The sequence below is a fragment of the Austrofundulus limnaeus genome, unplaced genomic scaffold (assembly GCF_001266775.1).
Source record: "Austrofundulus limnaeus strain Quisiro unplaced genomic scaffold, Austrofundulus_limnaeus-1.0 Scaffold57, whole genome shotgun sequence".
NCBI lineage: Eukaryota > Metazoa > Chordata > Actinopteri > Cyprinodontiformes > Rivulidae > Austrofundulus > Austrofundulus limnaeus.
In genome coordinates, this window is record NW_013952459.1 from 543144 (window position 1) to 556764 (window position 13621).

Below are 13621 nucleotides of genomic sequence, written 5' to 3' on the forward strand. Positions count from 1 at the left end.
ATTATTACTTTTGTCAGATTCTAGTTATTTCTGTGACTATTGTGAGTTTTTCTTTCATTTAACGAGGGGTACCAACGAGTACCAGTCGGTTTAATTGTGAAACTATTATTAAACTGATTAAAATAAAATTTTATATTAAAATCCAACAACTTCTCATAACAAAGGGATAAGCAGTTAAACATGCTGAGTTAGATGTTTGACTAATGGAGCTCCTGCAATTTATATTAATTATGTTTTGCTCAAAACATACTGTATACTAAAAGTGCGCTTGGTAAATAAAAGCATACTTGGGGAAATATGACGTCCTTGAGTTATACTTCTTGATAAGGTAATTGTAAAGTACAATTTTTGTTAAAATTGTGAACTTAAGTTTGTTTTAACAATATTTTATTCAAATGAGTGCTAAACAGGGAAAATAAATTAACAAACATGAAGAAAATGTTTGTAGTTTCCTAATGCAAAGAAAACACCTTACCTGCACCATGCTCACGAACAAGAAAGGAGGGGCGGAGTTTGGGTCACATGACACAAACCGTCCAATTGGGGCCTCCGTTCTTCAGCACAGCAAGCAACCGGTGACAGGTTAAACGTGATTTGGACTTCAATTCTGTAACTCCTGACTGATGTCAAAACTTTCCCGTTTTATAAAGTAAAAAAAATATGTCTCGAAGCCAAATTTACTATTCTGATCGATACAGCGATGATGAGTTTGAGTACAGGTAAGCTAACTAAACAACTGTCTTACCTGTGTGTGTGTTTTTTTCTTCTAAGACATTAAAATTATCCCTCTTTAAACATATGTTTCTTAAAATATAGCCCTCACCTTATTTTGCAAATATATTTATATTTTAAGAGAAATTGGCTTCTAGTCTTCAATAAAATATCACTTGGATAAACCTTACCTGTTAAATTAACCCAGTCAGTAGTTTTCTGATCGTATGTCGACACAGCTGAAACTAATTCAGAAAATGCTGCGTTCAAATGTACCCCAAAAAGGTGGGGAATTATAGAGTTGATCAAAAGTGTAGTTTACAAGATTCTATAGCTACTCTGTGTCTGTTATGTCTTTTGTTTGTTGCAGATTGAAAACGTTAAACTTTTCGATCGAAGAACTAATCAGTATGAATCTACTGATACCGTTTGTAAAATTTGGTTGGTTTATAGCAAATACTTTTATTGGCTAAAATTAGAAGAAAAAAACATGCATGACATATGCCTTTTAATTTTAAAGATGGGAAATTTTTACAATATCCCCAAGTCAGAAAAAAGTTAGGACAGTTAAAACAGCTATCTTAAAGGAGATTTATTAAACATAATCAGCCTAAATTGTATTATGGTTTAGGATCATCAGGTAGATTTCAGCCAATTATTAAACATAATCCCCTTGTTTCAGGCCTGCAGCAGATTCCTACAATAAAACAAACATTGGTGGGTTTTTAATGGCTAATGACAAGATGTAAACACTTTTGTTCAATAATTTTTTGTAATCATGTGTGAAGTCTTTCAAGAGCAAAGTTTGTGACAGGAATTTACTAGATTGGAAAGGATTTGTGTGTTTTCCTCTGTTATTGCTCAAATGACAAAATATAAAGTGGTAACAAAAATTTTCCAACTTTTCTGAAATAGTTGCAGGTCTGAAGTGTTGGAATGCATGTAATTTACATAAATGACAACTTTTGATGATGTCATTTGTACAGCATACAAGGATGGATCATTAGTGGTTATTTAGCTGCTACAGTGTATTACAGTCCTGCTCACCATTGTTGGCACCCATGAAGTTTAAGTACATATAATGGAATATTTACTGAAGGAAATTCATCAAGTGAAGCAACATTTTACTGCTGATGGCTTGTGCTTGATGCAAAACAGCAAATGATCAAAAACATTTAAAAATATAAACATTATGAAGAAAACAAAGAAAAACATAATTTTTACCATGCCAATGGTATTGGCACCCTTTGCTGCAAATCAATATGAAAACCCAATTTGGCTCACCTGTTGCAAATCACACATAAAGATCACTTGTGATGGACTGCCTCCATACATGTGACATGAATTAACCAATGAATGATCATGCTGGTGCTTTAAAAGCCACCTGTTAGTTCATCTCCACATGTGACAATGGTAAAGACAAAGGAGYTGTCTGAGGACATCAGAAATGCTATTATTTGCAAGCACAAGACCTCCAAAGGGTATAAAGCCATCTCCAAAGACCTTGGTATCCCTGTTTCAACGGTGCGTAACGTTATTAAGGAGTTTTCCAGGCATGGAACGGTCAAGAACCTCCCTGGACGTTGGGGGTGAAGAGAAAAATTGATGACAGAAGTCTTCGACGGTTGGTGCGAATGGTGGAAAAAACACCAAATCTAACCTCTTAAGACCTAAAGACCAACCTGGAACAGTCTGGTGTGATTGTTTCAACAAGTACCATACGCTGCACACTAAACAAAGTGGGGCTTTATGGGCGGAGGCCAAGGAAGACTCCATTGCTGAAGAAAAGACATAAAAAAGAACGTTTGATCTTTGCAAAAGAGAACCTGGACAAACCTCAATCCTTCTGGGACAACGTTTAATGGACGGATGAAACAAAAATGGAGCTTTTCGGTAATTCACACAGACGATATGTTTACAGACGGCGCAATGAATCCTTTAAAGAAAAGAACACCATACCAACAGTCAAGCATGGTGGAGGATCCATAATAAAGTAAAGTAAAGGTGCTTTATTTGTCATCAGTGTATGTTTCCACACAATGACGAAATTGTGCTCTGCATTTAACCCATCCACACCCAAGTGGAGCAGCGGGCAGCCATGTGAGGCGCCCGGGGAGCAGTGAGGGTTAGGTGTCTTGCTCAAGGACACCACGACATGTGGGTATGGCGGGGAGTCGAACCTAAGACTTTCAGGTCCCAAACCGGCTGCTCTACCATTACACCACAGCCACCCCTAATAATGCTGTGGGGCTGCTTTGCAGCATCTGGTACTGGAGGTCTTGACCGTATCACAGGCATCGTGAAATCAGAAGATTATCAAGCAATTCTAGAGCGAAATGTCTTGCCCAGTGTAAGGAAACTTGGTTTGCGACGAAGATCCTGGGTCCTCCAGCAAGACAACGACCCAAAGCACACCTCCAAAAGCACACAGGCCTGGTTGAAAGGGAAAAAAATGGTGTTTTAAAATGGCCAGCAATGAGTCCTGATCTCAATCCAATTGAAAATCTTTGGGTGGAACTGAAATCTGCCATTGGCGAAAGGAACCCTGCAAATTTACAAGAGCTTGCGCATATTGCAAAAGAAGTGTGGGAGAAAATGCCACCCGAGAAGTGCAAGAAGCTTATAGATGAATATAAGAAACGTTTGGAGGCTGTCATTGCTGCCAAAGGCTGCACAACCAAATATTAAGAGGGGTGTCAGTATTAGTGCACATGCTGGTTTTCTGTTTTGTCCTTTGGAATTAAAATATTTATGTTGAAATGGTAATTGTCTTTGTTAAATTACTTTGGACCTGAAATTGAAAGATCCTGTTGATATAAGTTTTGAACATTTCCATTTATTTCTGAAGATATTCACTCAGCTATGCAAATCATGAATGGGTGCCAATAATGGTGAGCAGGACTGTATTTGTATTTTTACTTTATTGGGTGCTTTCATATGACTTAGTTGTAATGGAATATTTTTCGACAACTATGGTAGTACTATATATATATATATATATATATATATATATATATACATACATATACATTAGGGGTGTAACAATACAAGAAAATCACGGTTCGGTTCGATACTTTAGTCTCACAGTTCGATATTTTTTGAGTACAAAAAAGAGAACTTTCCATGCCCCTTTTAACTTGTAATTTATTTATATTAATTATGAACATTTGTTTAACCTCAAAAGTACAGTTTTTAAATTAAATGTTGCTGAAACCGCAAGTTTCTCAGTGGACCTGCGCTCAAAAATGCAGCCTAGGTGGAGTAGTCGAACACAGATCCACTGATCCTTCAACACAGAGCATCTTCAGAAGACAAGCTGATAAAGTAAATTTTTTAAATCTGTATTGTTCGATACAGGTACATGTATTGTTGCACCCCTTAATCCACTCACCTACCCTCTTATCCTCCAAATTAGACATGTTGTTTTACCTTGGGAAATGGCCAAGTACATCCCGAGATCCCACTTGATGTCCGAAGAGGAGTGGAGGCAGCTGGGGGTGCAGCAGTCTATAGGCTGGATTCACTACATGATACATGAACCAGGTGCAGTATGTCACAACTTGATCATGTTGCTTTTGTGCCACATAAACCTTATTCCTTACAGCTGGAGAAAGTAAGAAAACACTTATTAAGTTTAGTATTGTTCACATTTCCTTTCAGAGCCTCACATCCTTTTGTTTAGAAGACCTCTGCCTAAACATTGACCACTTCAACTGTAACTTATCTCAGCAAAGTAATGTAATTATAGTGCATTAGTTGTATTTTGTTGCATTAGAAATTAATGTTTCAGTCATTTCTCTTTGATTTGTCTTCTCTTTCAGGAACATGTATTACTCAGCAGTGTTTTCAGTGGGCCAGGACAAAGAACCGGACCGTGGTCACAAGTGAAAATGATCACGCTGGACTGAAATCATGAACTAATGAGATGAGAGAGCTGAAACTTTTATTAATGTTTTGTGTTGTTACAGATTCTTGTGCGTGTGCTAACTAAATGTTTATATACATTACATACATATACAACCTAAAGGTTTATTTGTTGCTTATATTTTTTGCCTTGTGGTTTCTTTTTGTGGACACAAGAGGGTGCTGTGGTTCAAGTTTTGTTTCAAGTAAATTTATTGTAAAATGAATTTCAAATATCAAATACACAGTAAAAAGTTTAATATATTACATTGTTTGTCTTTAAATCTGTATTATGCTTTTAATTTTTATTGTGTATATTTATTCTAAATGCCAGTCAAGGAAACTGTTGTTTCAACAGATTTCCAAAGAAATACTTGGGTAGCAGTTTTCAAATGTGATGTATTCAAGTTTATACAGGAAACAAAATTGTGTGTGCTCACAAAGCAATAACCTTTCAAGTTTACATCATCATTGGATTTGTATTTAGATGCTTAAATTTTGCCTGAATTTCATTTTGTGCTGGGATAATATCTAAAATTATTTAGCATGATTGTTAGTAGAATGTCATAAATGTGGCTCTGAGGAACCAAGCCGATTTTAAAGGACCTGAAGTAAAGATATTAGCACCATGAAAAGGTCTGAATGTACAAAGTCTCACAGAATCTGATGTGCAAACTTTACATAGAGACACTTTATTGTTCCATACAAGCACAGCTTTGAAGATCATTTTAAAGCTGTACAAACCGCAACAAAAGCTGCCTAAATGTCGCTCAGGCTGAGGGAACCAATCAGCTTCAATCCCTTGAGTTTTGGCGGGAGTCCCAGAAACCATCAACGCAAACCGTCCTGCCGAGCGCAGGAGCTGTGGGTTCTCTGCTGCATGGTCCGTCAAACTCTCTTGGCAAGGAGCGACACGGAAACACGTTCCTGTTGTCTGAGAAAGTGTCAGTGCTGGGTGTGTGTGTGTGTGTGTGTGTGTGTGTGTGTGTGTGGTCCACCTGGACGAGAGCACTATAGTTCACAACCAGATCCACGCCGGTTCTCACAGAATCGTGTGGCCGTCACAGTTCTCCTACAGACGGGCAGAGAACGCAGAAAGAAACATGTTGCCTGGATCTGTACATGGGGTTATTGTTACAATCATACCAAATGCACAGGAAGGCATAAATGTTGCTTAAAAAAAGCTGATGATTTGTTCAGTTTGGTGCATTTTGGGAGTGATTATTTGTTCTGAAATACACTATATTACCAAAAGTATTTGCACACCCATCAATGATCCGAATCTTGTTTCAACCACTTCCATGGCCGCAGGTGTATAAATTGAAGCACCTGGGCATGCAGACTGTTTTTACAAACATTTGTGAAGGAATGGGTTGCCCTCAGGAGCTCAGTGAATCCCAGCGTGGAGCTATGATAGGATGCCACCTGTGCAACAAATCCAGTCGTGAAATGTCCTCGCTCCAAAATATTCCACAGTCAACGGTCAGCCTGTGTTATAAGAAAATGGAAGTGTTTGGGAACGACAGCAACTCAGCCACATAAGCTGACGGAGCAGGATCAGCGGAGGTTGAAGCACAGTGTGAAGAGGTTGCCAACTTTCTGCAGTCCATCACTACAGACCTCCAAACTTCATGCGGCCTTCAGATTAGCTCAAGAGTGCAGAGAGCTTCACGGAATGGGTTTCCAGCTGCATCCAACCCATACATCACCAAGTGCAATGCAAAGCGTCGGATGCAGTGGTTTAAAGCACGCCAACACTGGACTCAAGAGCAGCAGAGGCGCGTTCTCTGGAGTGACGAATCACACTTCTCCATCTGGCAATCTGATGGTACTCTTCTGATGGCATTGGGCCGGGTGTAAAGTTTGGTGGAGGGGGGGATTATGGTGTAGGGTGGTTTTTCAGGAGCTTGGCCTCTTACTTCCAGCGAAAGGAACTCTGAATGCTTCAGCATACCAAGACATTATAAAGACATGGATGGCAGAGTCTGGTGTGGATGAACTTGACTGACCTGCACAGACCAACCTGATAGAACACCTTTGGGATGAATTAGAGAGGAGACTGAGAGCCAACGTCAGTATGTGACCTCACAAATGTGCTTCTGGAAGAATGGTCAGAAATCCCCATAAACACTCCTAAACCTTGTGGACAGCCTTCAGAAGAGATGAAGCTGTTCTAGTTGCAAAGGGTGGACCAACGTCAGGTGAGCCAAAACCTTTGGCAATATAGTGTTTTTAAATGTGAAAAAAGAAAAGGCAACCAATATTTCTTAGTAAAAGAGTAGTTTAGGGTTAATTACAAGCTGTTTTTTTTACTTGAGGCACTGCTTCAATAAATGATCTAAGGTCAACAGTCAAACATCAGAGTAAACGTCTTAAACACATCCTGAGAACATGGACCTACCCAAGCTTTTTCCCAGCTTTTCAGCAGCTGCTCATGCTCGCTGAGTGCACCCCTCCATTGGTTCAAATCCCTGGTTGGAATGTGCTCATCTGTTGAATAAACCACGTCACTCATCCAGCTCTGCAGCAGTGGCTTGACTGTCAAATCTTTTATGTACCGCCACTAAATTATCTTATTTGAACATATTGTGATTTGTTCACACCCATGCGAAGGTCAGTCCAAATACCTCCAATAGAGAGATGGAGGTCTATCTCAGACACGTCACTTCCTGCGCTGGCCTCAGCAACACAGTGGTAACGAGCGTCCTTGACCAGAGGGCCCCCTCGGAGCCAGCTGCTCACCAGAACCGCTCCCTGACCCAGCGGTCTGCGGTACTCCATGACAGGGGTGTCCAGACTCTGCCCGTTCATTAGCCAGTGAATGTGGACATCGCTCGGACCTGCGGGACAGAACCAGGACCTCGGGTTGCTGACACGGAAACAGTCACCTTCCGTTAGGTCTGCGTGTTGAAATCGCTCGCAGAGGTTTGAACGTCACGCAGATTATTTTCAGATCACACAGAAACATCTCAGCACCCTCACAGACATTCACAAGCTGGACAGCAGCCGCTCCAAACGAGTTGCATGTTTATAAGAATTCATTTTTACTGCATGGATTTTCTTTCAAGCTAGGAGTTGGTTGCTGCCGACTGTCGTTACTTAAAACTGACATGCTTTGTGAGAATCAGCGGTTTTAGATTTAAAAAGTGAAGCAAATGACAGGAATTCACAGCTGCAAACTGTTGGAACAATGTTTGAGCAGTCGTGTTCCTAAAAGTTTGAAATTTTGCATCTTTTGACTTTTTTATAATTAGGAGAAAAAAATTTCTGTGATTTCAGAAAAAAAGTTCATTGTTTTACATTTAAAAGTTGGGGAGAAAAAAAATGCATCAGATTAGTCTGATTCATTGAAAACATTTGGCAAGTTTTATTACACGTCTCAAAAGCCCCACATTGCCCCTCAGATTTATACACATATTTCAAAAGTATATATATATATATACATATAAATTTACAAACATGTACAGGCACAATAAAAAACCACAGTCTAAAAGTCATACGAACAACCAAGGGAAGATTTTGTTTCATATCAGACTCAATAAACATGTCTCTAAATTTTACAACTTTCTACAACAGTTTTTACAGAAGAATGTACAAAAAACATGAACTTTTTGTTGCAATTATGGAGAAGTTGACATTTTATTAAAGAACTGTGACTATTGGTTGGTGGTAAGTTTTCCAAAACGCAGAAACAAACGTTTAAAAAAAGCTGCTTTGCCCAAATAAAAAAAGGACGCACCCACTCTGTTAGTTTGTGTTTGGATCATAGAAACATGCAAAGTAGAAAAAAGCAGGAAATTAATTTAAAAAAAGGGAGTTAAGAAGCAAGTTATTTTCAAACCGAGCATGTGTCCCTGAGGAGGGGCAGTGGGGGGAGGGGGGTCACATGCACCACTCACCCAGGGCGAGGCAGAAGAGCAGAAAGGCCTCCTGGGCATGAACCCCCCAGGCCTGGTCCTTCAGCAGGGGGGGCAACAGTCTCACCTCTGCCTCCCGAGCCTCCACATTGTGGGGCTTGGTGGAGGAGGAGTGAAAGTGAGAGCTACCGCCAGAGAAGAACAGGGAGGAGGAGGAAGAGGAGGAGGTTTCGATGGGAGAGGAGGCTGTGAGGAGGTGTGTGGGGGGGTGATGGAAGAGAAGAAAGTTGTTTAAGGATGACATGCAAAAGGAGAAAAACTGACGAATAATCTAAAAAAAATCTGAGTTTTTGCAATAAATAAAAAATCTAAAAGGAAATAAAAGCTACGCGTTTAATAAAAAGCGTTACTTAAATAAAGACACAGCTAAAAACAAAAACCTTTAATAAAACCACAATAATAGCAAAAAATTATTCAGATTGTTTCCAGGGTTCTAATATCAAGTTTTAGTTCAGACTGTACATTTAGTTTTCATTAGTCCACCACATTAAGGAAAGGTGACTGATGAAGGTTAATACACGTGACGATCAGGAACTTCACAAATAAGAAAATAATAATCTCAGCAGTGCTTCTTCGCACAAGACAGTGGTTGGATACATTCCAGCATTAAAAAGAAACTTGTCCACTAGTTTGTCTCTCTGCTGACGTCCTTCAGTGCCAACTCATAGCAGCTGCTGCAGACGACAACACTGCCACCAACAGGCCGTTACTTACGGAACTCTTCCCTGAGAAATGACTAACACCAAAGCATTTTGCATCACCTAAACAGCAACACATAAAGATGTGAACGCTCCACAAGATTATTTCTCACCCACGCTGCAAAGAAATAGGATTCCAATTTGGAAAACATCAGAGTATCTTACCAATTTGGTAAATAATGTTTCCAATTTGGAATATAAGAAATAGCTTTGCTGTGCTGGCGTAAGCTGAAAACAGTTTGTTTTTGCTCCGTTTTAAGACCTAGACCAGATTTAACCGGTTGCCCAGTTTAGACTTTATGACGACTCAGCTTTGTTAGACGCCACACTTTTTATATTGTTTAGCTTGTTTGCTGTGCAGTCACAGAAAGCGCATCAGTTTCTACTGGGGAGGGGGAAAAAAGAGTGGGGGGATAAAAGCTTTTAGCAGCAAGGTTCGTCTGCATCTGCGAACTGGATGGACTGAGAGTCACAGTCCACATCGAAAGGCTTCTCCTGTGAGGGGCTGGCGCTTCCAGAGCTGTGGGAGGGGAGCTGGCCGTTGCCGCACTCGGGCTCAGTCTCGTACCCGGTGTCGCGGAGCGCCCGGAGATTCTTGGAGGCCTGGCTGCCGTTCTGGGTGGGCTGCTCGGTCATGTTCATTTTGTCGGTGGCGGAGGTCTCCATCAGCCCCGCCTCACAGGCCCGGTACTCGGGCTGATGGGAGCACTTGTGGGTGCCGAGCAGAGCGGCGCGCAGCCTCAGGCAGGGCGCGGGGAGGTACTGCATGTAGCAGTTGTACACCATCGCTGCCAAGAAGAGGAGGAAGAACAGGAGGAAAAGGAAGAGGAGGGCCACGCTGTTGTTGTGCTGCAAGTACTCGGCCTCGGGCTCCCGGCTGGCCGGGTAGGGAGCGGCCGAGTTCAGGGGAAAGCTCCGTCTCGGGTGGACTTTGACGGTGCTGCTGGGCGGGGGGGTTAGTGATGAATGGGTTTGGGGAGGGGTGGGGAGCACTGTGGCTGTGAAGCTGGTCGAAGTTAGTGAGCCTCTCCGTGTCTCAACGTTACCTTCTGCTGCGTGCACGTTACTGTTCTCCTGGCTGCTCAGGGGGGTGGCCGGGTGGGTCGGGCGGGTCGACTGGGTCGGAGGCCTCGGTGGAAGATCCAGTTTCACCGTGTATCCAGCCAGCAGGCGGCTGAAGTTCTTCCCAGCAGCAGGGGCCCATTCGAAGGACCAGCACTCGTAGGAACCTTGGTCCTCGGGAGCCACGCTGTAAACGAGGAGCCCGTTTTCGCCCATGAAGAGGAAGCGAGAGGCCTCGCTGAGAACAGAGCCGTTAAAAGTCCACATCACGTGAGCCAGGTTGGAGTTCACCATGCAGGGCAGCTCTGCAGAACTCCCTGGTTTCACCAACACGGACTGGTAGTCCTTCTGAGGCACTAAAAGGTAAACAAAGCAAAAAACAGGGTAATTCATGAATCTTTAACACTGATTAGAAATGAAGACCAGACGACAATGCTAATAAAAACAGGAGAAAAAAACAATAAAACTTTTCTTTTTGTCCTTGGACTGAAATCTGAAAGCTGTTGTGTTTTTAGGTCAAAGACAGAGTTATTCTCACCTTCAGGACATTTATCTGCATCACCATTTAGACTCTGGGTTAGCTTCCTGCAACACAAACATCAGTTTGAAGTATGCAAACACTCTGAGATGATATCTAACATGAGGCAGTAGAACTGGTCAGACCAGAAGAGCCATCAGTGTAGAGTTCAGTTTCGACCAGTGAGGAAATGCATGACTGGAGAGAAGTGAGATAAGAGTAGATGTTTCAAATCTAGCTAGTTACCGAAGACCATGCCTGGGTGTGTCGAGGATGTTGACACAGGCAGCAGTGTTAGGGTCCCAGGCGCAGTAGGGGTCTCGAGCCAAGACACAGTCGTAGCAGGTCAAATACTTTCTACAGAAAGCTGTGGGAGTCTGGACCACACCGGAGTCTGAGCCAGCGTACACAGACCGTGTCTATAAAAGAAACAAAGTTGGCTTAAATATGCAAAAAAAAAAGAGGTAACACTTTTATTTTTCATTCAATTGAGCCAGGTGCTCATTTTATTTGCCATTTGTACCAGACTGGGCAATAAATCAGGGGAGATATCTTCAAGCGATGAGGCGTATTTGTTGGAGAGGGCAATGCCACATTGTGAGGGGATGGCTGTCAATAAACAGATTTCTGAGTAGAATTGCATTTAAATAATTCTTCTTCTTTTTTTTGGTCCAGTTTTTTCAATCATTAATTCATCATGGAGGAAATTTGAATTTCATCCAAGCAATTAATCACACAAATTCATATTTACAAGTTGTCAGTAATGTTACTAAGCAGTTAGTTATTTGTGTAACTGTTATGGACTAATTCTGTTTCACCTTGACGCTGTCCAGTACTCATATATCTTATGATCATTGTCAAATCTGTTGGCCCAGACGTCAGGACTCCGCAACGGACTGACCTCTCTTGTTTGATAAGAAACTCTTTGAGCTGAGAGCCCTGTGATTGGCCGGGCAGTACATTTGTCGATCTGTGATTGGCTATAAGCACGTCATATGATGTTATCATGGTGTATATTATTGGCTGCTTTCCGCTGACGTGTCAGCCACAAGCCGACAGAGTTTCCTGATTGAGTTCTGTTTGTTTGTCGCTCAGAATTCAATCATTATGACGACCATACACGCAGACTTTCTGTGCATTATTCCAACGTGTTTCTGCATTCTTGGTAAATCATGTGACGACAGTACCAATTCATCCTAATAATAATAAAATTGATTATATTTCAGATTTTTGTACAAATTATATTTCAAAATACAACTTTTTACCAAAATAAATTACAATGCATTGTTACAAACCACTATAAAGGATTATTTTGTTTCTCTTCTGCCTTTTAGAGACATCAGTCATTGTAGACGTGTAAATCGGCAACATGTTTTTACTTGATATGTTATGTTCTGACAAACATTTCTATCAAATCATAATAATGGTTGTCAGTTGGAGTTGTAACTGTTGTTATTGACAATGTTCACGGACCTTTGGAAAGCTTTCTCAGCATGGACAGTCTCCCAAGGTCTGTCCAATGCACCAATAGACGGCCACCTTATGCCAATCAGCGAACAGAAGGAGGAGCTGTTAACGATGATGTTGATATTCAGAGCAACTGACCTTTGAAGAGAGCAGTAAATTTTTGATTGGTTCAGAGTTCTTCAAGAGCTGTATCTCCTCCACAATATGAACCTCGTCCTGAAACACCACAGACTTGTGCAGGACTCCTTTATCTAAAGATGGAAATGGAAAAACAGTTATTTTTCCTAAAGCATTAGTTGGCCTTTTAGTTTAGATATAGATGAAAACTTTCAGCATCTTTAACCGACATGTACCTGTTCCAGTGAAGATTACGTCGTAAATGTTGCCGTCGAGTGCTTGGATCTTTTCCACAACAAGCTGGGTGTAATTGACGTCTTTGGTGATGAGCAGAGGCCTGTTCCCGATGGGCAGAATGGGATCCTCCAGCAGGGGGTGGTCCTTAACAAACTGAAGAGTTTTGTCCGGCAAATAGAGTGAGCTGCTGATGTTCTGCTGTCGCATCATGTTGTTAATGCACTGGAATTAAAGAACAAAACAGAAAAATCAAGATATAGTTAGGAGTTGTCAAAGATTTGCTCCTTCTATTACTTATAACCTCAGGAAATTAATAAAGCAGTGAATTATTTCTCAGCCTAGCTTTTGTGAAAATGTTTGGACAACCCAGATAATCCTTACAGCTCCGGGACGTGGAGACGGACTGATGCCGTTGTAGCGCACCCACTTGGTGTGGGATTGCTCCACTGTGGCCTTCTGCATATACTTTCCTTTGGAGAAGACTTCCTCTACAGTGGTCATGTTGTAGGCACACACAGCTGACAAACCCACGTTACCCCTGCAGGATCCAAGTCAGACCAAAGGATTAAAAGAAGCAAAAAAAAAAAAAAACTTACAAAAAAATCTAAATGACTGTGAAGGTATTGCATTAAATAATGATGTAGTGATTTCTCTCACCACTGAGAGGTGAAGACACCATAGAACACTGTATCTTGCCCGGTTTTCCCCTTCAGAATGAAAATGTCGTGAACTACATTAAAAACAAAGTTCAGCTCAGGCATGGAGCACACCAGCTTGGCTTTCAGAAAGGACGTCCACTTCTTCTGCAGAGTACGCTGCCCTCCAAGGTCTCCCTGTAAAACGACAGATGCAGAATTGAATGAATGAATAAATAAATAAGTAAGTAAGTAATTAAGTAAGTAAGTAAGTAAGTAAGTAAATAAATAAATAAGGTTAGAGTTTGTATTTAAATAACGGCACACACACACACACACACACACACACACACACAC

At 41.2% G+C, this 13621-nt stretch overlaps 2 protein-coding genes across 6 annotated transcripts in view; one reads left to right on the top strand and one right to left on the bottom strand.

The window, feature by feature from the left end:
• The first annotated feature begins 395 nt into the window (after positions 1 to 395).
• Positions 396 to 4881, top strand: zgc:86839 (Cyclin-dependent kinases regulatory subunit 2-like). Of its 2 annotated transcripts, none has more exons than XM_014009339.1 (4): positions 396 to 719; positions 4127 to 4254; positions 4372 to 4449; positions 4533 to 4881. In XM_014009339.1, the coding sequence occupies exons 1-3, from the start codon at positions 661 to 663 to the stop codon at positions 4413 to 4415; spliced, it is 231 nt and encodes a 76-aa protein (XP_013864793.1). In that variant the 5' UTR covers positions 396 to 660; the 3' UTR covers positions 4416 to 4449; positions 4533 to 4881. The 2 variants fall into 2 exon arrangements, with proteins under 2 accessions (XP_013864793.1, XP_013864791.1); XM_014009337.1 differs by having other exon boundaries at positions 413 to 719; positions 4372 to 4444.
• Positions 4882 to 7957: 3076 nt separating this feature from the next.
• The window catches only part of sema4d (sema domain, immunoglobulin domain (Ig), transmembrane domain (TM) and short cytoplasmic domain, (semaphorin) 4D), a 46467-nt gene continuing 40803 nt past the window's right edge, over positions 7958 to 13621 (bottom strand). For all 4 annotated transcript variants that reach the window (XM_014009333.1, XM_014009336.1, XM_014009334.1 and 1 more), the window contains 7 exons: positions 13287 to 13462; positions 13011 to 13167; positions 12629 to 12851; positions 12414 to 12526; positions 11055 to 11227; positions 10830 to 10876; positions 7958 to 10647 (listed from right to left, as the gene is read on the bottom strand). In XM_014009333.1, the coding sequence (XP_013864787.1) occupies positions 9653 to 10647; positions 10830 to 10876; positions 11055 to 11227; positions 12414 to 12526; positions 12629 to 12851; positions 13011 to 13167; positions 13287 to 13462 (1884 nt within the window). In that variant the 3' untranslated portion in view covers positions 7958 to 9652. The remainder of the gene's footprint in view (positions 10648 to 10829; positions 10877 to 11054; positions 11228 to 12413; positions 12527 to 12628; positions 12852 to 13010; positions 13168 to 13286; positions 13463 to 13621) is intronic.

Coding starts and splice junctions, on each gene's coding strand:
- zgc:86839 (XM_014009339.1), top strand. CDS start 661: ATGTCTCGAAGCCAAATTTACTATTCTGATCGATACAGCGATGATGAG. Junction 720..4,126: donor GATGATGAGTTTGAGTACAG/GTAAGCTAACTA, acceptor CCTCCAAATTAG/ACATGTTGTTTTACCTTGGG. Junction 4,255..4,371: donor CTACATGATACATGAACCAG/GTGCAGTATGTC, acceptor ATTTCCTTTCAG/AGCCTCACATCCTTTTGTTT.